We start from the raw sequence: 26,753 nt of genomic DNA, 5'->3' as shown, positions 1-26,753 counted from the left end.
CATCGATGGATAAATGGATAAAGAAGATGTGGTATACACATACAATGGAGTATTACTCAACAATCAAAAATAATGAAATCTTGCCATTTGCAACTATGTGGATGGAACTGGAGGGTATTATGCTAAGTGAAGTTAGTCAAAGAAAGACAAAAATCATACAACTTCACTCATATGAGGACTTTAAGAGACAAAACAGATGAACATAAGGGAAGGGAAGCAAAAATAATATAATAACAGGGAGGGGGACAAAACATAAGAGACTCTTAAATATGGAGAACAAACAGAGGGTTACTGGAGGGGCTGTGGGAGGGGGAATGGGCTAAATGGGTAAGGGAAGCTAAGGAATCTACTCCTGAAATCACTGTTGCACTACATGCTAACTAATTTGGATGTAAATTTTAAAAAGTACAAAATAAAACAATAAAAAAAAAAAGACCCTCCCCCTGAGGTTGTCATAATGTAACACAAATCTTAAAGGTGTGAGCAAACATTTTAGTTAGATAGTAGTTATTATAGGACTTCCTGGGAAATGAGCTCTCACTCTACTGTTTCTAAAGAGGCTCCACCCCAGGAGCCCAATGTGGGGCTCAAACTAAGACCTGAGCTGAGATCAAGCTCAACCCATTGAACCACCCAGAGAACCCCTGTGCGCTGACTTTTAAACACACACTGAATTTTCTGCCTGGGATTTCTTGCTTTCCTTTAAAAAAACAAAAACAAAAACAAAAACAAAAACAAAAACAAAAACAAAACCATTCAGTTAGATCTGGAAAAGAATTAGGCTTGTTAGAAGTGCCACTTTTTAAATTAAATTACTCAAAATAACCCAATTTGCTTAAATGAAATTAAAATATTCTGTATTGGACTAAATGGCACTAAATCTCTGTCATTCATACCCAGGGGGTGTACAATATTATATAATTAATGGTATTCTAGCTCTGTCAGTGATTTTTAAACTTAATTAAAATGGACTGAATCTTTTAAAAGAGAAACTCCCATGACTGCCACTGGTGACAAATGACTTTCATTAAGCTACGTAAATATGCATAAATCTAAATTTAGAAAATGCTGTCTGCAGAGTTTAGCAGAGCTCTAAAATCAAAACGTATATAAATATACAAACTGAACACCAAGACAATTACAAAACCAATAACATTTTAACTACCAACATGAATTTAATGTGATGGCTGTTACTTTACAGAACTGGCGTGATGCTAAAAGCATAAACACGGCACTAAGGGCACCGAGCGGCGCCTTTAAACCCGTCACGCCCCGCACGATGGCTCAGTGTCATACGGGCAACGCTAGCGCCTGCTGGCCACCTCTGCGGCACCGCGGCTCCACACGGCCGCGGCAAGGACCCCTCGCACTGGCACAGTCCACACGGAGGCACTTTGCCAGGAGGGGGTCATCGGGCTGATGCAGAACTTACTTAGTAGATGTTTAGATCAAACTCGGAAACTATGACACATGCTTCGCAGCCCCGAAGAGCCCACCTCAGACTCTGTCTGCAACACGCTTACATCTCTCCCGCTGCCACTAAGGGGCCAGAGAGGAACTGGAAAGGCGTCCGTCCACAAGGCAATGGTGGTGAGCAGGCTCTGACAGACACATGATGGCGAGGGGTGGCAGGCGTGGTGGTGACAGTCTTTTTTTTTTTTTTTTCTTTTCCTTTTTTTTCCAGAGAGGGAGAGAGAGCGCAAGCAGGGGGAGAGGCAGAGAGAGAGGGAGACACAGGATCGGAAGCAGGCTCTAGACTCCAAGCTGTCAGCACAGAGCCTGCCGCGGGGCTCCAACTCATGAACCGTGAGATCACGACCCGAGCCGAAGTGGGACGCTTAACCGACTGAGCCACCCAGGCGCCCCGACGGTCTTTTTTTTTTTTTTAGATCCAAGTTAGTGAACATGTAGTGTAATAATGGTCTCAGTAGAATTTAGTGATTCATCACTTACATATGGCGCCCAGTGCTCATCCCAACAAGTGCCCTCCTCAATGCCCATCACCCATTTAGCCCATCCCCCACCCACCCAACACCTTTCTAGCAACGCTCAGTTTGTTCTCTGTATTGAAGAGTCTCTTACACTTTGGTGGGGATGGTCTAAGTGTGCACAGGAGGCCAAGGTCCCAATGTGCTGAGGGCCTCAGCCAGGCTCCACACCGGAAACTGGGCACAGAGATGGCAGAAGGTCTTGTACTGAACTGCTGGGTCCCCAAGCTTGTGCCCTTCCCGTCAGGTGGCGACTCCCGCCCCCTTCCTGATCTCCAAACGCTAGCTGCCAGGAGTGAAGTCCCCACCCTCCCTGGGCCTCCTCTCCAAAGTGACAAATCAAGGGACAAACATCCTGAAGCTTCAAACGCCCGCAGGGCCTGAGAGAAAGATCGGCCCCAGGAAGCCCTCCGGCTGGAAAGCCCACCTCGCACAGGACTAGCTGCTGGCTCTGCAAGCGGCTCCAGATTAAACATGAACTGACAGCTCAGGACCTGCGGACAGGGGAGAAAGCGGCCAAAACAAGGGGGCTGGGGGAAAGGGGCACAGCGCTTCAACAAAACCAACAAAACCTCAAGGAAACGACACTTTACGTCCTCGGGGAGTTGACAGTTAATGCCTGCTAACGGGAGTGACATCACCAATGTCAGCTGAGTGCCTGCGAGGTGCCAGGTGGTATTCTAACTGAGCACAGCCCTGCATTTAGCCAGTGAACCTCCCACACCTATGAAGCAGGGCTCCCGTCACCCCCGTGATGGAGAGAAGTGGGTGCTGGATGCTGTATGCAGCTCACCCACACTGGCAGCCCCAGCCACTAATCGGGGGGCGGCAGGGTGCCCCTACGTCCGGCAGGGTCCCTAGAGGATGAGCTGCGTGCTACCTCGAGAAAGGAAAACCAGCAAGTGTGTTTTGAAATTCAAACGCTAATAACAATTTTAAAGCTCAACACCTCTTCCAAAGCCTGGAGCACGAAGAAAAAGAGAAGGACAATCACCATCACAGGATCAGGCTAGGTGGCCCATTAGCCAGTTAAGCTCCGGAAAGACGACAGAGAGAAGGGAGTGAAAGAAAAAAAAAAAAAAAAAAAATCAAAGGACGAAGGCAAGAGTCTCCTGACAAGGTCTGGTGAGCGCCAAGCCTGAAAAAACCCCTAGCCCAAGGTGCCTCACCCTGAAAACTAAAACACCCACGATAAAAGGGAAACTCTAAAATTCCCAGAGAAAACAGATCACAGACAAAAGGAACCAGACAGGAAAATGGTGGATGGAATACCAACCACCCTCAAAATTCTGAGAAAACGTAACTTTCAACCCATAATTCTACACCCAGTCAAACGTTCAATCGGGTTTCAGGGAGGAGTAAAGATGTTTTCAAACACGCAGAGCAAAAACGCCTTTCTCAGAAAACCACTGGAAGATGTTTGGCAAAATGGGAATAAACCAAGGGCAAAGAAGATGGGGGGAACTGACATGCCCACAATGGTGAGGACAGTGCCGAGGTAGGAGTCAAGGACCCTGGAGAGCAGCAGTCCCGGCTGGAGGAGGCTGGCCAGGAGACGTCCTGGGAAGAGAAGGGCTAGCGGTCACCCGCGCCGTGTTTGGGAACGTCACTGCTGTGTGTCTGACCACGTCTGCTTAAACTGCACTGAAGACAGAGAAGCAAGCATGTGAAAAAATTAGGCAATCGTCAGCTCTAGGAAAAATGAAATCGGTACGAAAGAGAAAACGCACATATACTTTAATTCAGCAATGAACGGTATTTGCCTGATCCTGAGGGAACCAAAACTTGTAAGAGAATTCCCTCAACTCTCTCCTTTTTTTCTTCCCCAGGGGAGGTGGGGGAGTGCACGTGGGTGGAAGGTGATGCTAGTGAAAAAGCACCATCGTCAGGTACCGTCGGACGTCAGGACTCCCTCTTCAAAGCCAGGAAGTCAAAAGTCAGCAGGGAAGACGTTATTCAGGGGCTGCTAAGGATACTTCGCGGCAGGTGACGAGGAAAGAGGCACTGAATGTGAGATAACAAACATTATGGTGACACAAGGAAGAAGCGGGAACAAGAAATGCGGCGCGGGGAGAGGGGCCCAGAGGGAAAACATACAACGAAGTTTTAGAAGACGGGGAAGCGAAGCCTCGTTCACGTGCCCCGGCGCCTGGCGCAGCACAGGGGGAGCCAGGGCACCGGGAAGCAGGGTGAGCAGACGGGTGGGGTCGGGAGCGCGCGGCACAGGAGGCAGGGTGGACCTGGGCTCTAGAGGCGGTCTCGTCAGACCACAGCTCTTTCTTCCACGAGGTGTGGGAGAAGATTCATCTGCTGAGGGCGAAAGGGAGGGGGTGCGGGTGAGGTGCGGGGCGTGTGAAGGAAGCGTTCTCGGGCGTGAGGCCACACTACAGAACGCGGGACCGTCTCTGTGCCAGTGCCCACGTGAGATCTGAGGTCAGCAGCTTGTTTCTAAAAACCAGCAAACCTGCTGAGTGACTACCGTAAGCCATGCACTGCCCCGGGGACACAGCACAGGCAATGTCCCCGCCCCTGACATCCGAGTGGAGGAAAGGACTCTGAACAAGCCCATCCAGGGGCGCCTCTGCAGCTACGCGGCGCAGGCAGAGGGTTAGACCAGGTCTGGGTTCTGGCAGGAGTGAGAACGGGGGCTGAGAGAGACGAGGAGGTAAGAGTGAGCCAGGGGTGACACGGCGTCAGGCCCCGGGGTCCAGCGGACGGGCCGGGAAAGACGGCTCTAGCGGTGGAGTCGGGGGTGCGCGCGAGTATACAGGGGTTTGCTAGATGATTCTTGCACTTTCCCGAACTTTTAAGTTTTTCAAGACACCAGCAAGGATGAACACGTCATTTCCTCTACTTCTGTCAAGCTTTCCTGCCGCTGCCCTAGTCTATCGCCTCAGGCTGAACGACTGAGACGGCCCCCCAGCGGCCTGCTCCCTTCCTCCGCGGCCCGGCCCGGAGTTGTGTCCACAGAGCGGACGGAGGGTCTTCCCAAAGGCACGAATAACATCAGCACCGTGCCTCAAACCCTATCAACACCCAGCTATCACGGCTTGCGTGCTCCCCAAATTAAGCACGCTTACTCAGAACTCACCACCCAAAACTGCCGAGTCACTGTCACAGAAAACGAAACCACAGCGATTGGAAGGGAGGTACAGTTCGCAGCGGTCCAGTTTTTTCTCTCCTCTCTCCCGGTGGTTAAAGACGTAGAGGATTATTCCACCACCACCTCCCGGCCAGCGAGCACGATGCAGGGGAGACCCAGAGTTGCGCACGCTCCTCCAGAGACCACTGTCCCCGTCCTGGTACCCCCTCATGAGCAGGACCGTGTGAAACACAGTCCCGGGAAGTGGTCACCATTAAAGGCAAGCATCTGCCTTCCTTAAGATGTCACCAAAGCTGGTCCTGGGCCGGGAAGCATCTCAAGCGGCGCTCGTCCCCTTCGCCCATCGGGAAGACGGGTGAAAACCATTTACACACACACCAAACCGCTGCTCCAAGTGTCACAAAGACGGGAACGACGGGAACTCTCACGGGCCGCGTGCGGGACAGAAAGCGCGCAAGCCCTTGGAAGACTGCTGGGCGCCGTCCACCAAAGCCAGGCAGCCGCCGTCCCGCGACCCAGAGACCCCGCTCCAGGCACACGGCCGCCGGCACCACACAGTCTGCGGTGTCACCACGGCCCTACCAGCGGCACCTTCACAGAACAGGCAATTCAGACATCCAGTAACGCAGCAAGATGCCTCCACGGCGGAGCGCTCCCGCGGTGCCTCCCGTGGCAATGACAGCACACGGATTACAGCTACACCTAGCAAAGGCAAAGTGGATTAGTCTCAGGAAGAAAATACTAAGGAGTGCTTACCGTCGGATCCTATTTATATCCAGTTCAAAGCCAGGTGAATCTAATCCATAACGTTGAGTCCCTCCAGGGGTAGGAGCGCCTGAGGTACCCGCGAAGTGCTCTCCTGAGCGGGCTGCGCTCCCTGGCGCCTGGGACGCTGCGTGCAGCCAACTGCACCGTGTCTCCCCTGCGTCCCGGTGACAGGTGTCCACCTTCTCCCGGATCCTCATCCGTGGGTCCAGTGCTGGCAGGCCCCCCGCGTGCCGCTCACATGGACAGACCTCCACGGGCCCCCGACCACCTGGCGACCACCTCTCCACACCTGGTCCCATGCCCCAGCTTCCCTCTCTGCTGAGGATTCTGCTTATTCGTCTTAGAAACCCAAGTGTCCAGGGACAACTGGGTGGCTCAGTGGGTTGAACGGCCAACTTTGGCTCAGGTCATGATCTCGCGGTCCGTGGGTTCGAGCCCCATGTCGGGCTCTGGGCTGACAGCTCAGACCCTGGAGCCTGCTTCGGCTTCTGTGTCTCCCTCTCTCTCTGCCCCTCCCCCACTCACACTTTGTCTCTCTCTCTCTCTCTCTCTCTCTCTCTCTCTCTCAAAAATAAACATAAAAAAATAAATAAATAAAACCCACAAGTGCCCAGAGCAGATTGTCCCGTCATCAAGAGAGGGTCCGTCCCACCTAGTCTCCTCGAGGACTCTGCTCCGACGACAATATTCCCGCTCTCTGGAGCACCATCAGTTTTCTCTCCTCTAACAGATTAGTCCTAATTTCAAACAGAAATGCTGTAGTCTATCATATTAAAAAAAAAAAAAAAAAAAAAAAAGCTGACCTCCACACTCCACACCGGCCACTGCTGCGATTTCTGTCCCCTTAAAGCAAAGCTGGACAGTGCTCTGTCCTCACTGCCTCTCCTGATTCTCTCTGGAGCTCACTCTGAGGAGTGTCTGCTTCCACCACTCGGCAAGTTCACCTGTTTCAACCCACCAGGTCCTTTGTCACCGTTACCAAACCCATTCTCTGCCCCATCTATGAACTCAGAAGAGGGGTATCTGGGGCACTGGCCACATCGTTTAGCTCCCGCCCTCTGGAGCACTGGTCTGAGTGGGTGGTATGCATTCACACTGTAGGAACTCCGACAGTAAGAACGTTAAGCCCTAGGACAAAGAGGCCTTTTGAAAATCACACTCAAAAATCCTGAAGAACACTTTACTGTATATTCAGACTGAGGAGTACCATCTACTCTCCAAAGACAAAGAGCACTCTGAAACCTTCCGTGTTTACACTAAAGAATGGAAAATCTCTTACGGGCAGACGTGAATGAATGTTACAATTCTGGCTATGTCTTTTTAAAGCAGTCACCAAAGGCAAAAGTTTTCTTTCAGAAAGCAGACACGAACTGGCAGGGAATATAAAAAATGGAAACCCCCCTGTAAGAGATATAGTAAGGTTCTAAACTAGAGACACTATAATCTTAAGAGCACCCCAAATTAAGTTTCTCCCAAGTATGAGCAGACTGGATAAAATGTGACAAAACAGAAAAATCTGAGTATCATTTTCTAGTCAATCGCTACAAAAGTCTGTGGCAAGTTATCTAAACTGGAGAAATCAGAAGGGACAACTGAGATTCAATTTCTCTACTCCTACAATAAATACTATTTTAATAACAGGAAAAGTAAACCGTATCTTAGGAACACGAGGATGATTTACCTTATGAAAATGAACCAACATGGATACACCATTTTAATAGAATTAACAGACAAAAACTGCACGTTTATCTCCTGCGCAAAGCATTTGACAAGGATAATCCAAGACCTGATCATAATAAAAGCACTCAACACACTAAGAATAGAAGGGACCTTCTTCAACTTGATAAAGAACACCTACAAAAAAAAAAAAAAAAAAAAAAAAAAAAAAAAAAATCCACAGCTAACATCATACTCAATGGTGAAAATGTGGATGCTTCCCCCCATAAGAGCAGGAACAAGACAAAGGTGTTCGCGCTGACCTTTCCAGTAAGCTTTCTCCTGAAGTCTCCAGCCAGGGTAATTAGGCAAGGAAAACAGAAGGCATCCAGATTAAAGAGGAATAAAGTCAAGCTTCCTCTGCTCCCAGGAGACATTATCTTGTCCATAGAAAGTACTAAGGAATCTACACAAAACTATCAGAGCTGATAAACGGATAAATAAATCAGCTGATAAATAAGTATCAGTGCAGCAAGGGTAGGGGATACAAAAACAGAGATCGACGGTACTTCTCTACTCTAGCAATGAACAGTCAAAAAATGAAGTAAGGAAATGATTCACTTTATAGTATCATCAAAAGTAATAAGGTACTTAGGAATAAACTTAAAGAATTGCAAGATTTACAAGCTACAAACTGCAAAATATTGTTCAAAGAAATTAAAGAAAACCTAAAAACTGTTAAGATTTCATTCATGGATTAGAAGACTGAGCGTGAAGACGGTAGTATTCTTCAGATGGATCTACAGAACCCAGGCAACACCCCTAGAAACTCCCAGCAGTCTCCCCCATGCCCCCGCCCCCAGCGGAAACTGACAAGCTAAATCTTAAAATGCATATGGCACTGCAAGGGTCCCAGAACAGCCAAAACAATTTTTAAAAAGAACAAAGTTGAAGGGCTCACACTTCTTGATCTCAAAACACACTGAAAAGGACAATAATTAAGACAGTGCGGTACTGGCATAAAGACAGACATATAGACCAAGGGAATAGAATTCAGAGTCTAGAAAGATACCCTCACATCTATGGCCAATTCATTTTCAACACAGGTGCCAAGACAACTCAAGGTGGGAAAAAACCCAGTATTTTCTGTATGGAGACAACTCAATATCCACATGCAAAATTAAGACATTGGACCCATATCTAACACCATATACCAAATTAATGCAAAATGGGCCAAAGACCTAAATATAAGAACTAAATCTATACAACTCTCAGAACACAGGAGCACATTTTCATGATCTCGATTAGGCAATGGTTTCTTAGAAGATACCAAAAGCACTGCAGACAAAAGAAAAAAAAAACCCAGATAAATTGGACATCATCTAAATTAAGAATTCTTGTGCATCTAAGGGCACTGACAGTGAAAAGACAATGCACAGAATGAGAGGAAATATTTGCAAATCATGTATCAGGTAAGACTCTAGTCTCTGGAATATATAAATAACCCAATAGATAAAAAACAAAAAACAAAAAACAAAACCAACTAAAAAATGGGCAAAGGGCTTGAACAGACTTTTTTTCCCCAAAGAGAATACACAAATGTCGAATAAGCACAGGAAAAGATGCTCCATATCACCTGTCGCTAGGGAAACAGAAGCACAATGGGATAGCACGGCACCCATACAGAAGGATGGCTCAAGTAAAAACAAAAACAAGAACTGTTGGGGAGGATGTAGACAAACTGAAACCCCCATAACACTGCTAGTGGGATTGTAACATGATGCAACCACTTCGCAAAACAGTTTGGTGTCTCCCCAAAAAGGTCAACGTAAAGTTAGCACGTGACCGGCGATCCAACTCTTAGGTATCATGGCTGACAAAACTGGAAACACAGGTCTATGTGAAAACTTTTTCAAGAATATTCATAGCAACATTATTTAAATTCAGCCAAATACTGGAAATAATCCAAACTATTCATGAAATGAACTCAAAAACAAAATGTGGTCCATATTCACCCAGTGGAGTGTCATTCAGCCAAACAAAGAATGAAATACTGACACCTAGAAATACCGACACTTCACCTAGTAGGTGAAGGCAGCAGGAGATCAGGAAATTCAGTGTGTGCACATCATTCCCCAATTAAAAGTCTTGTCAGATCAATTCCGGTAGACTTCAAGACTTAGGAAACCACGTTTCACTTCTGTCGTCAAAGCCCAGCAGAGATTTAACCAAACTCTTCAAGGAGAATCTGACTCATACGAGTATTCCATGCTACCTCCTCCACCCCATCCTAAAAAATGACAAGTTTTTATCCCAAAGGCTATCTGACAGCATACATTACCCTTTTCTGTAGACACGTTAAGTAACCTGAACAATTTCCAGGGACGCTCTATGCTGTATCGCCTACCTAGTGACTCTGAGTAATTAAGTGCTGGTAATTAAGTTCTGCCACAGCAGAAGTCTGAGCCAAGACCAGCAACAGCACCCTGGCACAATCATCAAAGCACGTACTAGACTGTTTAGAAAGAAAATTAAGGCTACGCACTCTCCAACCGAACATCTTGCCCCTACGATGATTCTCACTGCCCTTACGATAAAGATCACAATCCTCGTTCTGTTCTCCCCTTTGCCTTCTATGGTCTGATGACCGAGGCCTTAGTTTCTCAAACTGGTTATAATTCTTGCTGTTTCAAGCCCTCCTCCAGGCTCTCTACTCTGCCAGGACAGCTCCTCCCACCCCCCAACCCTGTCATCTATCTGTCCTTCACACCACAGCCCAAGGTTCCATTGCCCAGGGAAGCACTTTGACAACTTCCTTGCTACGTCTCAGGACCACGTGGGCCGCAGAGCAGTGCTTCTGCCCACGGCGCATCTGAAGCATGGGTGCACACCTGCAGAATGGATGCACCAAGAAGCAAGAGGAGGAGCTGAGAGTTCACCTGCTAACCCTGGTCACTCGCTATGCATCAGCCAAACTGCCCTCCTGCTGCACACCCAGACAGGCGACCGCACAACCGGTCCTTGGTATTTCAGACTCACACTGGCAAGAGGACAGTGACGAGCATTTTTGTCGTATATGTGAAAGGGGCCACTCATCTGAGAAATTGGTCCCAAAAGGGGAAGACTCTCTCTCTAAACTTGGGAAATGACCTAATCTAGTCTGTCGTATTAGAAAAACAGGCTGCTATCATTTCTCTCCTTATATGCCATCTTTTCTCCCCCCGTAAAGTAAGCTCTATGCCCCACGTGGGGCTTGAACTCACAACCCTGAGATCAAGAGTCACGTGCTCCACCAACAGAGGCAGCCAGGCACCCTCTTATATGTGATTTTTTATTACTATCTGTTAGGAACACACACAGCCTTGAGACTGTTCCTTATACCAAATAAACAGTTCAGTTAGACTTAAATACATGTGAAAAAACTCACAGGTGTTTCTCAGAGAAATCCCCAAATAGGCAAGATTATCAAATAAGTGAGTTTACCAGGTAACTGATAAAACAAGTCAAAGTTGTTTTTTTTTAAGCTTATGTATTTTGAGAGAGAGAGAGAGAGAGAGAGAGAGAGCGCGCGAGCGCGCACGCACGTGCATGCGGGGGAAGGGCAGAGAGAATCCCAAGCAGAATCTGCACCATCAGCACTGAGCCCGACACAGGGTGACCCCATGAACCCTGAGGTCGTGACCTGAGCCAAAATCAAGAGTCGGATGCTTAACTGACTGAGCCACCCAGGAGCCCCACAAGTCAAAGTTTTATCAAACTTTAAATAAGCAAACAATAATTACTCATCCCCAGTTTGTGATTTTAGAAAAAGTGTAAGTTATTTTTGACCAGTAAGTTCGTTCAGTGCATATAAATTCAATTTCTAAGTAGCTTTTCAGGAACGTATTTATTCTTTGAGAATAAACATTTTAAGAGTGCATTCAATGATTAAAACGATAGATTAGAAATGTATGATTTCCTACTTCAAAAAATCCACATTTAACTCTACCATAAAATGGAATAAAATTTGGGGCACCTGGGTGGCTCAGCCGCTTGGTTGAGTGTCTGACTTCGGCTCAGTCATGGTCTCGCGGTCTGTGAGTTCGAGCCCCGCGTCGGGCTCTGTGCTGACAGCGCAGAGCCTGGAGCCTGCTTTGGATTCTGTGTCTCCCTCTCTTTCGGCCCCTCCCCCACTCATGCTCTGTCTCTCTCCCTCTCAAAAATAAACATTAAAAAAAATTTTTTTTAATGGAATAAAATTCTGATATATTCAAGAGAATGAGAAGACCAGCCACGTACCAGTAGAAAAGACTGGCAAAAGACACAGCGGATAAAGGACTGCTATCCAAAATACAAGAACTCTTCAAACCGACAATAAGAAAACCCAATCACAAAATGGGCAAAAACCCTAACACAAGATCTCCAGACGGCAAAGATGCACCGGAAAAGATGCTCCCCATCACCTCCTCAGGGAAATGCAAATGACAACAGGACCCCGCTACATACACACCTATTAGAGGGGCAGAAGTGGAAATCGCGGACGAGACCAGATGCTGGCGAGGCTGGCGAGTCACAGGAAGTCTCCTTTGCTGCGGTGGGGACGCACAATGGTGCAGGCGCTTTGCCTGAAAGTCTGGTCTTTCTTAGAAAACCCAACATTCTCTTCCCATACGATTCAGCAGTTGTGCTCTGTGGTACTTACCCAAAGGAGGTGAGAACTTACGTCCACACAAAAACCTGCACGTAAATGTTTACAGCAACTTTATTCATAATTGTTAACACATGGAAACAACCAAGATGTTCTTTAGTCGTTGAACGGATAAACTGGTCCATGCAGACCATGGAATACTGTTCAGTCCTAAAATGAAATGAACCATCCAGTCCTGAAAGGCATTAAAGAACCTTAAATACGTGTAATGAAGTGCAAGGAGCCAGCATGAAAAGGCTGCACACTATGGGATCCTAAGTATACGAGATCCTGGAAAAGGTAAAACCATGGAGACAGTCAAAAGATCAGTGGTTGCCAGGGGTGAGCAGAGATGAGCAGGCAGAACACAGATTTGTTGGGCTGAGAAATGACTGTGTGATACCATAATGATGGACGTGTACCATTATATATTTGCCCAAACCCACAGAACGTGTGACACCAAGACAGAACTGTAACGCAGAGCAGGTTGATAATGGGACTTGGGGCAATAACGTGTCAGTGTTCTCGTTCTTTCATTGTAACAAATGCACCATCTGGTGGGGGGTGTTGATAATGGGGGAGCGTGTGGGGGACGGGGAGAGCAGGGGGTTATATGGAAAATCTTTGTGGCTTCCCCTTAACGTTACAGTGACCCTAAAACCACCCTAGAAAAATAAAGACTTAAAAAAAAATTCTGATAAGTGCTACAAGGCAGATAGACCTTAACAAATTAGAAACATTATGCATAGTGAAATAAACCAGATACAGACGAACAAGTGTTGTATGATTCCACTTACGTGGGGTCCCTATAAGAGGCATATGAATTTTCACAGAAACAGAAAGCAGAGTAGAGGTTATTGGGGGCTGGGGGAAGGAGAAAGGGGGGAACTGTTATTTAATATGGACACAGTTTTTCTTTGGGACAATTGAAAAGTTTTGGGTACAGACGGCAGTGATGGTCACACCACGCTGTGGACGTAATCGATGCCACAGAACTGTATGCTTACAAACGGTAAAAACGATCAATATTCAACTATGTACAGCTTACCACAGTTGAGAAAAAAATCCAGCTCTCTCAAGAAGGTCCACTCTCACCACTTTTATTCAACAGGGTGCTTACTGAAGTCCTAGGCACAGCAATCGGACAACATAAAGAAATAAAAGGCATCCAAACTAGTAAGAATGAAGTAAAACTGTCACTATTTGCAGATGACAGGGTAACACTATATATAGAAAATCCTAAAGAATCCACCAAAAAACTACAACTGATAAATGGGTTCAGTAAAGTCACAGGCTACAAAAGTCAAGGTACAGAATCTGTTGCAGCCCCATACACACTAATAATGAAGCAGCAGAAAGAGAAATTAAGAAAACAGTCCCATTTACAATTGCATCAAAAACAATAAGATACCTAGGAATAAATCTAATAAGGTGAAAGGCTGTACTCTGAAAACTGTAAAACACTGATGAAAGAAATCAAAGACAGCACAAAGAAATGGAAAGACATTCCATGCTCATGGGTTGGACAATCAAACACTGATAAAATGTCTACACTACCCCAAGCAATCTACATGTTCAGTGCAATTCCTACCAAAACACCAACAGCATTTTTCAGAGCTAGAGCAAACAGCCCTAAAATGTGTACCACAGAAGACCCTGAATATAGCCAAAGAGACCTTGAAAGACAAAACTGGAGGGATCACAGTCCCAGACTTCAGGTTAAATTACAAAGAGGCAGTAATCGAAACAGTATGGTACTGGCATAAAAACAGACACATAGATCAATGGAACAGAACAGAAAACCCAGACACAAACCCACAATTATATGGTCAATTAATCCTCGACAGAGGAGGAATGAATACGCAGTGGGAAAAAGACAGTCTCTTCAACAAATGGTGTTGGGAAAACAGGCAGCTACACGGCAAAGAACGAAAGTGGACCATTTTCTTACACCATACAAAAATAAAGTCAAAATGGATTAAAGGCCTGAATGCGAAAAACTGAAACCATAAAAATCCTAGAAGACAGCACAGGCAGTAATGTCTGTGACATGATCAGTAGTGGTATTTATCCAGATGTGTCTCCTGAGGCAAGGGAAAACAAAGGAAAAAAAAAAAAAACCCTGCTGGGATTACATCAAAATAAAAGGTTTTTGGGCTCAATCTCATGAACTGTGAGATCGTGGCCTGAGCCAAAATCAAGAGTCTGAGCCACCCAGGAGCCCTGTGCAGAGCCTGCTTGGGATTCCCACTCTCTGCCCTTATCATACGTGTGTGCATGCTATCTCTGTCTCTCAAAATAAACTTAAAAAATTACAGACGATATATCTGATAAGAAGTTTGTACCCAAAATAGAGAACTTATACAACTCAACACCCAAAAAAACAAACAATCCAATTAAAAACTGGGGAACATTATAACGGGGGGGGGGGGCATCTGGGTGGCTCAGTCCATTGAGCATCGTACTCTTGGTTTCAGCCCAGGTCATGATCTCACAATTTGTGGGATTGAACCCTGCGTGGGGCTCTCTGCTGACAGCATGGAGCTTGCTTGGGATTCTCTTTCTCCCTCTCTCTTTGCCCCTTCCCTGCTTGCTCTCTCTCAAAATAAATAAACTTAAAAAAAATTTTTTTTTTAAATAGAAATACCCTACAATCCAGCAATCACATCACTGGATGTTTAAACCCAAAATGCAAAAACAAAACAAAATAAAACAAAAAAACCCACACTAATTCAAAGGGATATATGCACCCCTACGTTTATTGCAGCATTATTTATAATAACCAAATTATGGAAACAGCCCAAGCACCCACCAACAGATGAATGGATAATGTGGTGTATGTACACAAGGGAATATTATTCAGCATAAAAAAAAATGAAATCTTGCCATGTGCAACAACCTGCATAGAGCTAGAGAGTATAATGCTAGGTGAAGTCAGTCAGAAAGACAAATATCATATAATCTCACTCAGACAGAGTTTAAGAACCAGAAATAGAGAGAGGCAAACCAAGAAACAGATTCTTAACTATAGAGAACTCACGATTACCAGAGGGGAGGTGGTGCAGGGAGGGACGGGTCAAACAGGTGATGGGATTAAAGAAACATCAACAGGACAGAACACAGGAATCTAATACAGATTTCAATTAAAAAAAAAAAAATGCCTAGACCTCAAAAACAAAAAAGCCCAAATCCACATTAGCCCAAATGTTCTGTATTTTTCTGTAGGATCAAATGAAATGAAAAGATCCCCCCCCCCACCCCGACTCAGAGCCAGTTCTCGAGGCGGTGGTGTGAACCCTCTCCAGCCGGCCCTCACGGCCAGCAACCCAAAGGTAACTGTGGGTGGATTCCTAAAGCAACAGTTTATAGGACTGCTATTTTACCTATGCACACACCTTCCCCCAACGGCACTTTAAAGAACACACAATCCTACCGAGCTCCGCGGTTCCTCAGTGAGCATGAAGTGAACAGGATGGGAAAGGGAATGTTCTCCTTCTCTTGAATTGCCTATTGAAATTGATTACATCCCTGAACTTAACCGGGGCTCTGGCAAAGCAGAGTAAGAACGTTTCTGGTAACTACGACTCCTATCAAGACTATCTGACTTTTCCGATGACTTCAGCAAGGGACAGACCTTTGGTACCATAAAGTCAAAACCAAGAGATGTGACTTCTAAACACTCCCTGAGATCATTAAGGTGTGAGAGGCACAGAGACAGCAGCAGCAGTTGGGGCAAAGCGGACACATTCATCTGCCTGAAGAGAAGTTGAAGAAGGTGAGCAGGGACAGTCTATACGTCGTGTCGTGGCAGAAGCTGCCGCTGGTGAGGGCAGGAGACTAGGCAGTTAGTTAGGTTCTAACAGGGTACCTGGAGCCCAGCAACGGGAAGGTGGGAGGCCTGTCCTGGAAGGTTCCACAAGAAGCTGGACCAAATCAGACAGGCCCAAGACGGTGGGTGCCATGACCGGACCCCTGACCAAACAAGGAGGAAAAGGCATGAACCTGTTTCCAAGGAACCACAGTCCCCAGTGATGAATATTTCTCCCCCTGGTTAACAACTGTGCATAAAAGTTAGAAGCCCAAGCCCCAAGGCACAGAGCCCCCCGTCTCTCCCTGGAGCTGCTGCCTGTCACGGGGACAGTGCACCCCTTTTCATCATCGATTTTCCCACTGGTGTTGTCTGCGCAGTCTGTCCTTGAATTCTTTCCTTCCAGGACAAGACCGAGAACCTTTGGCAACTCCTCTGGGACAGGCTGGGCTGGGGTCTCCCTGGTTCACCAGGCAGCAGAGAGGAGGGGTTAGAAATGGAACTGAGAGGGGCGCCTGGGTGGCTGGCTCAGTTGGCTGAGCATCCGACTTTGGCTCAGATCACGATCTCACGGTTCGTGAGTTTGAGCCCCGTGTCGGGTTCTGCGCTCACAGCTCAGAGCCTGGAGCCTGCATCGGATTCTGTGCCTCCCTCTCTCTCACGGCTCCTCCCCCACTCATGCTCAGTCTCCCTCTCTCTCTGTCAAAAATAAATAAACATTAAAAAAAAAATAAAAAAAAAAAAGAAATGGAACTGAGAGTTACAAAAAAGAACTTCAACTTGAACTGTAACTTTTACTTCTTAAAAAAATCTGGAATAAGATCAAGTATTGAAAACAAGAGTATTATTAATGTATCATGTTAATAACATACAGCTAGATTATTATCTTGTTTAAAAGCCACTTAGAGTTTATCAAAATGTGAGGTGGCAAACAGTTTAGTCTGAAGAATTAAAATATTTCTCCTGTACGAAAGGTGTACCAAAAAAATCATGACATCATGACACTTCTTTAGAACGTGCAGGTACATAGTTACCCCACAGAAACAAAGCCGGATGTAGCCCCTGACAATTTATGAAGTTAGGTATGATTATAAATGCACTGATGCACATAAGACACTGAAGCCCCCCCTTTCAATGATTATTCGCTGAGTTATCATTTTGCTTTGTTTTAAATCTAATTAAGGAAACTCCTGCTTTTTAACGGGTATACTTTTATGGCTATGTCTTGTCGATGGAGATACTAGGAGAAAATGAAAAGCTAGCAACAATGTTTAGGGAGTTTGCAAACAGCCAGAGGCAGCCCCAATCACAAGCAGCAGCAAGGGAAACTCTCCTGTGTTCAGTTCGTAGAAAGCTAGTCTTTTCCTGTTCTATCGTTACAAAACACAAGGCATCCTTCCTTGGTGCGAAACACAACCGTACAGAAGCGTCCAGCATAAAAACAGACATCCTTCTTCAGTGCCGATCCAAACCCTCACTCTCCGCAGGCACCCACTCTGAACGGTGGGGTGGCAAGGTCCACACCCAGGTTATTTACAACCACACTCCATTTTTATAGGGCAGCGCTGTTCTGCCGGTGGCTGTTTTTAATCTCCTGGGTCACAGACCGCTTTCCAACGGGCACAGACCCCTTTAATCCACAATATGGGTGTACCAGAATGCTTTTAATCCCTTCACTACTTTGGGGCATTTCAGTTTTTCCGGATGTTTGACCACTGCCATGCACAATTCTATAAACAGCTGGTCCCGCAGTGCTGGCACGCTCCTGTGGGACTCCCACAAGTAGAATCATGGGGGTCGCAACCCAGCTTTGAGTTTAACAGATGTACGTGCCACACTGCCCTCCAAAGTATGAGTGTGGGGATAATCTTTCTAGAAATGTAAAGCAAAAGTAAAACCTCATCACTACTTTAATTCTTTTCCTTACTCCTTTTATTTATTTTTCAAATGTTTATTTTGAGAGAGCACAGGGGAGGGGCAGAGAGAAAAAGAATCTCAGGCACCTCCACACCCAGCAAGAGCCGGAAGCTGGGCCTGATCCCGCGAACCGTGAGGTTATGACTGAAGCAGAAATCAGGAGCAGGATGCTTAACGGACTGAGCCACCCGGGCGCCCCTAGTTGTGGTTTTCTGATCGACGAAGGTGTAGATGAAATAGACTGAACTCTGTCCCACGCTCTGAGCAAGTCCAAAAACCTTACCGGGATTTCTGTTTTCAAGGTTGTTCCTGCCTCTGGGCTCTGGACTCCAGCTTCTATTCAAGTTCAATTTATGAGCCACTCTTCCTGTCCCACTTACCATTCCTCTCCTAAACCAAGACTGACCCACACACGGATCTGACTTTCCTTAATTTCCAACAGCAAAAAAAAAAATCCCCCTTCTAAAAGACACATGTTCAGCATCCTTAAATGAACTCGAGGTAGAACGTATACGAACTGGGGGGACAGAAGAATTAAAATTCAAGGTTTGGGGCATCTGGGTGGCCTGACTGGTTAAGCATCCAGCTCTTAGTTTCAGCTCAGATCATCTCGTGGTTCATGGGTATGAGCCCTGTGTCTGGCTCTGCACTGACAGCGTGGAGCCTGCTTGAGATTCTCTCTCCCTCTCTCTCTCTCTGCTCCTCCCCTGCTTGCACTTTCTCTCTCAAAATGGATAAACAAAATTTTAAACATTAAAAAAATCAATGTTTACAATAAATATTTAGAGATTAATATTCATAGTGTATAAAGAGCTTTTAAAAATTGATTTTCATGCAGCCTGGGTGGCTCAGTCAGTTGGGCGTCTGACTTCGGCTCAGGTTATGATCTCACAGTCCATGAGTTCGAGCCCCGGGTCGGGCTGTGTGCTGACAGCTCAGAGCCTGGAACCTGCTTCTGATTCTGTGTCTCCCTCCCTCTCTGCCCCTGCCCGGCTCATGCTCTGTCTCTCTCAAAAATAAACATTAAAAAAAAAAAACTTAAAAAAATTGATTTTCAAAGACCTCAGTAGAAACATGGATGAATGATGTGATCTAATGACTCACAGGAGAAACAGAAATCATCAGTAAAAAAAATCTCAATTGCAACCCTAACCCTAACCCCAACCTAAATCTCAACTGCCTGGGTGGCTTTGGCTCAGGTCATCTCACAGTTCGTAAGTTCTAGTCTCGCTATTGTCAGCTCAGAGCCCTCTCTGGATCTTCTGCGCGCCCCCCCCCCCGCCCCCCCGAACTCATGCTCTCAAAAATAAAACATTTAAAAAAAAATCTTAATTGCATAACTGGTAAGGAGATGCAAATTAGATTTGCCATTAAAATAGCTAACATTAGGGACGCCTGAGTGGCTCATTTGGTTCAGTATCCGACTCTTGATTTTGGCTCAGGTCACGATGTCATGGTTATGGGGTTGAGTCGAGCTTCGGGCTCGCACCGGGCACGGAGCCTGCCTGAGCTTCTCTTTCTCTGTCTCCCTCTCTCCCGCTCACATATGCATCCGCACACTCTCTAAAACACATTTTTTAAACAATAGCTGACATTAAAAAGACTGATGTTCTCAGCATGAAAGGAGGAAGGAGAAGTTTGGGGGGAGGTATAAGATGGCATCTTTCGGAGAGTACTTTGGCGGCCTCAAAACGTAAACAAGGAGCCTTCCCCAGTGTGTCCGTTCCTAGGAATCCAGCCACGGAAATGCTCGCCCAGGCAGGTGGGGGCCCAGACAATGTGCTGCCGAATCTTTAGTACTAAAGAGCGAACACGGAAACCACCAATGAGACTAGCTCGATAAACAAGAGAATCTGTGTGACGAAATGGTGTGCAGTCATCAGAAGGGACCAAACAGAGCTATACAACCAGGCAGCTTGGTTAAAAATACTGAGTATGGGCTCTGAATCCTGACTCTAGCACCCACCAGCTCTGGGACCTGGGGCAAAGCGAACCAACTTCCCCGAGAGTCAATTTTCTCATTTATAAAATGAAGGCAACAGTAGCACTTAGATCTCAAGGGGCTGCTGCAAGGGTCAAATGAGCTCAAGCACATACACGGCTCAGCACGAGCTGGGTCAGCGTAAGACCTTAAATTGCACACTAGTGACAGCCAAAAAACCGCAAAACAATATTTATGACAGGATCCGCATTTTGTACAAAACAAAACGAAAAACTGCCTATACGTAAACTAAGTTTTAAAGTAGAAAATAATAGATAAAGGCATCGGAAATGGTCTAAACACACACACACACTGTTAAGGGTAGTTACCTCTGGGGGGGATTCCTGGACAGCGGCGCAGAGTAGGAGGAAACTTCACTTTTACTCTTTACACATCCATATCATTTGATTTTCTTTAAAAAATGAATGTTCCGCTTTTGCATTCTGAGACAAAAACAATAAAATCCAGGGAAGATGAGCAAGGGCAGTTCTCGACACCTGCCCCGCCGTTCGTGCTGCTAACACCTCACTTTAAAGCAGCAGTTCTCGAGGCGTGTCTGTGGATCCCAGGGGTCCCCGAGCACAGAACTGTTTTCGTAACAGCGTGCCGACATCCGCGTGGATGAACCAAAGCCACGGTGACTAAAACTGTCGGGGCCTCCATGCGCATCACGGCTGCGGTGCCACGCTGTGCGGAGCGAGCCGCTCGGCTCACACACGCACGTGAGAGCCAGCAAAGCTAGTCCCACTTGGGAACAACCTTGATCAAACTAATTTTACCCAACCCCAACCCTCTGGTAGGAGTCCTTTCGCTATTCTCTGTGGTGAAGTGGGCACTGCGCAAAAACCACATCTGCTGCATCTCCAAGCACAGTGGCCGTCTCGAGAAGCACATGCATGGTTGACTGTGTTGCAGGCCGAACTAGGCACTTATTTGACGGAACGCCATGTTTATCTGAAAGAACAACTCACCAACTATGGTTTTTCAGAAAAGTCTCCTGAAAATGAACAAAGGGAGCCTCTCATTTCACAGAGAACCGACAGCATTTGCTGCCAATGTGAATATTCACATTTTCAAGAGGGAATTTGAATTTTGGAAAACATACCTATTACTATTACTTTGACAGCTTCCCGCTTCAAGACTTTTCTAAGGAGACAAGTTGTGACATTAACAAATGTGACTTTCCTTGATCTTTTATAATGAAATGTATTGACATTTTGAAGGTCTGAATAAGCCAGTGTACCAGTATTTGGTATAACTGGTCCAAACGACCAAGACATGATGTTACCAAATCACACACGGAGTGAGAGAGCCATTCAAAGTACAAGGCAGAAGTAAGGGATTTTAATGTAATAGGAAATACAAGTTCAATGATACGGTTTCAGGTTCCAAAGCACAACTGAACTTGAAGAAATCATCACGTGTCCAGTTTTGCCATAGTATTAGAGAATATCCAGAATTACATGGAAAGGCTATTAAGTCATTCTTTCCTTTTCTAATTACAAGTGTGAGGCCAAATTTTCTTCATGTATTTCCATAAGACAATTCCAACAGATTGAACACAGAAGCAGAGAATCTGAAAATCCAGCAGTCCTGTTTTAACCCCTATACTTAGAGGGTTTACAAAGTGTAAAACAGTGCCACTCTTCTCACTAAATCTTGTTTCTTTTAAGAAAGTTGTTTTTCATTAAAAATGTTATGCTCACATGCAATAGATCATTATTATTTTAAAGTGAAATAAGTATTTTAAGTTTTTCTGTTTTAATTCAAATTTGGTAAGTACTGACACGTAAACCCACACAAAGAAAAGCTCTCTGGTCTCTCTGGGACCAAAGACTGAGGACCACTGATGTTAGCACAGAGGCTGACAAACTACAACCTGAGGTTCCCATGGAGTCCAGCCTCCGCTGCTTTAACAGAGATGTGGGCCCACCGCCTCACCCCTTTGTTCTGTGGGGTCTGCAGTTACTTTCCAGCTACACAGGCGGACAGACTGGGCTCGGTGGTTGCAGCAGGAGCAGACAGGCCTGCAAAGTCCAAAATATTTATTTTGGCCCTTTACACAAAACAAATTTGCGGACCTCTGATTTAGAGTAAGCCCGCGTTTCCAGCCTTCGTTATCGCAGCAACTTCCTACTGGCCTCCGTTCTTACCCCATCACCAACCATTCTCCCAAGGCCAGAGTGACCTTCCTGAAAAAGGTAAAGCTGACGTCACTCTTCAGCTTACAGTCTTAAAGGCTTGTGATCATGATCACTTCAAAATACAATTCCAAGTTCTCAGCGTGGTGCTTGAGGCTGCTATCCAGCACTCTTTGGCCCTCCCATTCTGCCCCCGGACAAGCCCTCAGGTTTCCCAGAATGCACCCGGCCCCCTCCCCCCCCCCCCCCCCCGCCTTCCCCCCCCCCCCCCCCCCCCCCACCCCGACTTCTTCCCCGTCACTCCCCACCCAAGGACCACTGGGCACTTCCGGCACGTCCCCATCCCCGTCCCGGCTCTGCTCTCAGGATGGTGTGAGGGCTAGTCTGTCTCAACACAGGGCTTCTCGAGGCAGGAAGTGGGTTTCTCTACTCCAATATCCAGCAGCAGAAGCAGCCCTCCAGGGCACTGGTCAAGTGTCAGATGAAGACAGCCCAAAGCCAGCCCTCCAACACCCTTCCCCTTCTTACAGGGGCTCCCTGGGGCAATATGGAGCAACTTACTCTCCTTCGCAGGAGTGTCTCGTACGAGAACGTTTCCACAGTTATTAGTTACTGCGTGCTTGTTTGCCAGAGATTTCCCCGCATTTATGTGGAATCTTCCTAACAAATTGTAATGGCCACAGGGTATACTACCTCTGTTTTACAGATGAAAAGCCACAAAGAAGGTAAGTAACCAGTCAAGTTAACACAAAGCTAGTAGGAGGGCTGAAAAGGGATTTGTACCAATGCCTTTCCATACCGAGTCACAAGTTGGAGAGACAAGCCTAACACATGATAAAACTGGAGAACAAGAGGACACTGCTAAATGCCAAACACCACTATATGCTAAGTAAAAAGAAAGGTCACATCCTAAGACAGAATACCAGGTGTTAGGGTGGCTGAGCAGGTGGGCACCTGGACGGCTCAGTCACTTAAGCGTCTGACTCTTGATTTCAGCTCAGGTCATGTTCTCGCAGTTTGTGAGTTCGAGCCCGTTGTTGGGGTCTGCACTGAGAGTGCAGAGCCAGCTCGGGATTCTCTCTCTCTCCCTCTCTCTCTGCCCCTCCCCTGCTCATGCTCGTTCTCTCTCACTAAATAAAAAATAAATTCTACAAAAAAAAAAGTGGTTGAGCTGTGATTCATAAAGAAAGTGGAATGTGATAAGGATTGGTAGGGTGTGAAGGTAGACAGGAAACAGAAAGCATATCCTAAGTTGGGCAAGAAACCTCAGCAAGGGACACAGAATATAAACAAGAAATATGCCTGGGTGGCTCAGTCGGTTAAGCATCTGACTTCGTCTCAGATCATGATCTTGCGGTTCGTGACTTCGAGCCCGTCAGGCTCTCTGCTGTCAGCACAGAGCCTGCTTCAGATCCTATATCCCCCTCTCTCTGCCCCTCCCCTGCCTGTGCTCTCTCTCTCAGAATAAATAAATCAACTTAAAAAAAATATATATACGATCAAGAAAGGAGGACTGAATAATAATGGAAAAACCCAGGTTAGACCCAACCGAAGGGATCCAGGGTGAATGAACAGATGGGGGAGAGGTCCGGAAAAAACAAGAAACTGCTATTATTTTATGTCTAAATTTAGCTACAACCAACCCAAAGACCTTAAAATAAATGAGAGTTCATTAACAGTCGTACTTAACATTCAAGCAACACTTTACAGGTAACAAAAGCACTGCACACCGTTTGACTTTGATAAAAACCTTCTCCTGTAATTTCTAGATAAGGGAGCTGAGGTTCAGAAAGTGCCTTCACCCCTGATAAATGGCAGACGTGAACTAAACCCAGAACTCATCAAAACAAGACTTTTAAAATCAAGGAATAAAGAAATCGAGGCGTATGATTTCATATTACTGTAAATCTTATATACTTACATCTGATTGTAACTAAGATCAGTGCAGCTTCCTGAACATGCAGCCTGATTTAAGAAGCATTACAATGTAGCTGTACTCATGTTAAACGCCTTAATTTTAAGAAAACCACACATGTCTGATTTCCTAATAGCAGAATCTCCCCACGAAGCTCTCTACTAAATTAAACAGCAAGAATGTTACTAGGTCGTTCTCTTGTTTGATGGCTTTCCCCCAGAAGATGCTTTCCTGAAGGCCTTTCTCAATGACATAGATGTACTTCATGCTCATTTTCTACACATAGGAAAAACAAAACCCACAATACTCTAAAAATAATGAATATGACTGAAACGTTGTGCATTCACAAATACTGGGTTTCACTGACTCCAGGCAGCAGTTTACCACATGTTAACATCTTTGAAATCAGATGTATCTTCTATTCAACAAAACACACTAACATCTTATACTGATGTCCTAGTGCCCTTAATTTTTGTTTCCCTTCCCCAACTTAAAGGTTTCTTTCTCTCTCACAATATATCTACATGAACACCTTTAGAAAGGCCCTACCACACCACCCAAATACCCACAAGATTTATGTAACTCCCCAGACTTGAGTTAAAAATAAACCTTTTAGTATTTTTTCATATTATTTTTTCAGAAAAAGATTAACGTCCAATTCAAGACCACAGACCAGATCATGGATTAAAACAAAACCATCAAGTAAAAAGGCAAGACACGTGAGGGGCACTGGGTGGCTCAGTGAGTTAAGCACCCGACTTCGGCTCAGGTCATGATCTCGCGGTCCGTGAGTTCGAGCCCCGCGTCGGGCTCTGTGCTGACAGCTCGGAGCCTGGAGCCTGGAGCCTGCTTCGGATTCTGTGTCTCCCTCTCTCTCTGCCCCTCCCCTGCTCATGCTGTCTCTCAAAAAATAAATGTTAAGAAAACCTGTAAAATCGCCCATGATGAAAAAAGCTACACATAAAACCAGGTAACAGTTCATCACAAAGCCCCCCTCCAGCCCTCCCCCCGTCTGTCTAGAAAAGCAACAGGCAAAGGCAGCAAGACCCAAACCTTCCCTGCAAGAAGGCAGCTCCAATCCCGTCGAGGTGACCTGGCAGGCAAAATGACCACATCGTTGGCTGGGTGCGCAGATGCTTCAGTCACTGACCAGCGTGTCATCTCTGTGACATCTATTCTTCAATGGCCGTTTTTTAACCCAGGTTACTAAGCTTCCGACACGTTGACAGGCGCTTCCTTTAAAGGCATCTCGTTTTCATTTGCTTTCAGAAGCAATTCCCTACAATTCCTGCCAGAGAGCTCTCCCCCGAGCTCTAGGAGGAGCAATCCCGAGGCTGGCAGCCACACCCCACGCGAGGACTGCCATCGGCACCGCCACTAATGGTCACCGAAGCAGCCCAGTCGGCCTGGCTTCAAACCCTGACTGCGGTCACGGTGGCTGCTGACCAAGGTGGGTGCCCCCCTCCTCCCCGTGCCTTGGCTTCTGCATCCGAAACCGGGAAGAACAAGGGCGGTGTGGAGACTGGACTCGCGGACCCAGGGAGCTCGGCGCAGTCTCAGGAACGTGAGCGGCGTTCGATGTCTGATAGCTGTCGTCACCGCAGACCGGGTCCTCCACGAGGGGCGTGTGTGGGGCCGGCCGGCCTTCGAGCTTGAGGAGACGGGCCGGCCAACGACCGTGATGTCGCGTGACATCTGCCAAAGGCATCCGTCCAGTGAGGTCGTGCAAGAGGGGCTGTAGGGCCCGGGCACTGGGCCGTGGTGACCAAACACCACAGGCGGAAACGTGACAAATACCCAACAGCTTCCGCACAGCAGTCACTGCCTAGAGCATCAAGCTTTGCAGGCGCAAGCTCACGATCCCGTCTCTTCTCCCTTCCTCTGGCAACTCCCCCTGGGTTTTACTTCTTTGACTCCCGCTCATCTGGGCCTAAAGTTCGCCAATTCCACCGCAGGGGGTGACGGCTTCCCTGCAAGACGTCAGCTTGCTGCAGGGGAAGGAGCAGTGACTGTCACTCCCGCATCCTGTCACCAGCAGGAGAACTGCCAATTTCCTTTCGAGCCCAGCTCTACTCCTGCTCCCGGGAGCTGAGAAATCCCTGAAGGCGCCGCGCTGGCCCGGCCGGCACGCGAGCAGAACCCCATGCTTTGAAAAGAAAAAGCCGCTGCATTTTACACAGTACGATACTTTCTTCAGGGGTGGTGACTCGAGTCCCGCGCACGACTAGTTTGAAAAACCAAGACGGGCGCCCGGCTGGCTTACTCGGCGCAGCAGGCTACTCCTGATCTCACAGTTTGGAGTTCAAGCCCCTCAGCGGGTGTGAAGACTACCTAAAGATAACCTTTAAAAAAAGCCTGGGTGGCTCAGTCGGTTAAGCGTCCGACTTCAGCTCAGGTCACGATCTCACAGTCCGTGAGTTCGAGCCCCGCGTCGGGCTCTGGGCTGATGGCTCGGGGCCTGGAGCCTGCGTCCCATTCTGTGTCTCCCTGTCTCTCTGCCCCTGCCCTGTTCATGCTCTGTCTCTCTCTGTCTCAAAAATAAATAAAACGTAAAAAAAAAAAAAAAAAGCGAAATGGAAGGCGAAAGCCTCTCTCCCCCGTACTCACTCGAGTGTTTAGCCCCGAACCTTCTCACGCAAGTGAGGCGAGGCCCCGGCCTCCATCCACCTCAATCAAAGACGCACAAGTGCAGGGTCACGGAGGCGCTGCCAGGTAGAGCCCGGACCAGGGCAAACGGCACGAGCCACAAATCTCAACACATAAAGGTTACCGCCCTGGAGCTCTCGAACCCAAGCCTCCTCCCAAGGCGC

The 26,753-nt window shown here is 46.8% G+C and overlaps 1 protein-coding gene across 1 annotated transcript in view; it reads right to left on the bottom strand.

The window, feature by feature from the left end:
• Window positions 1–26,459, bottom strand: part of PPP2R2D (protein phosphatase 2 regulatory subunit Bdelta) — a 47,553-nt gene extending 21,094 nt beyond the window's left edge. The window contains exon 1 of the mRNA XM_049645908.1: window positions 24,997–26,459. Within this exon, the coding sequence (XP_049501865.1) occupies window positions 24,997–25,104 (108 nt within the window). The 5' untranslated portion in view covers window positions 25,105–26,459. The remainder of the gene's footprint in view (window positions 1–24,996) is intronic.
• Between the last annotated feature and the right edge of the window lie 294 nt (window positions 26,460–26,753).

Source organism: Panthera uncia, chromosome D2 (assembly GCF_023721935.1).
Source record: "Panthera uncia isolate 11264 chromosome D2, Puncia_PCG_1.0, whole genome shotgun sequence".
NCBI lineage: Eukaryota > Metazoa > Chordata > Mammalia > Carnivora > Felidae > Panthera > Panthera uncia.
The sequence above is the reverse complement of the archived record's forward strand: the minus strand, read 5'-3'. Positions and strand labels throughout refer to the sequence as shown.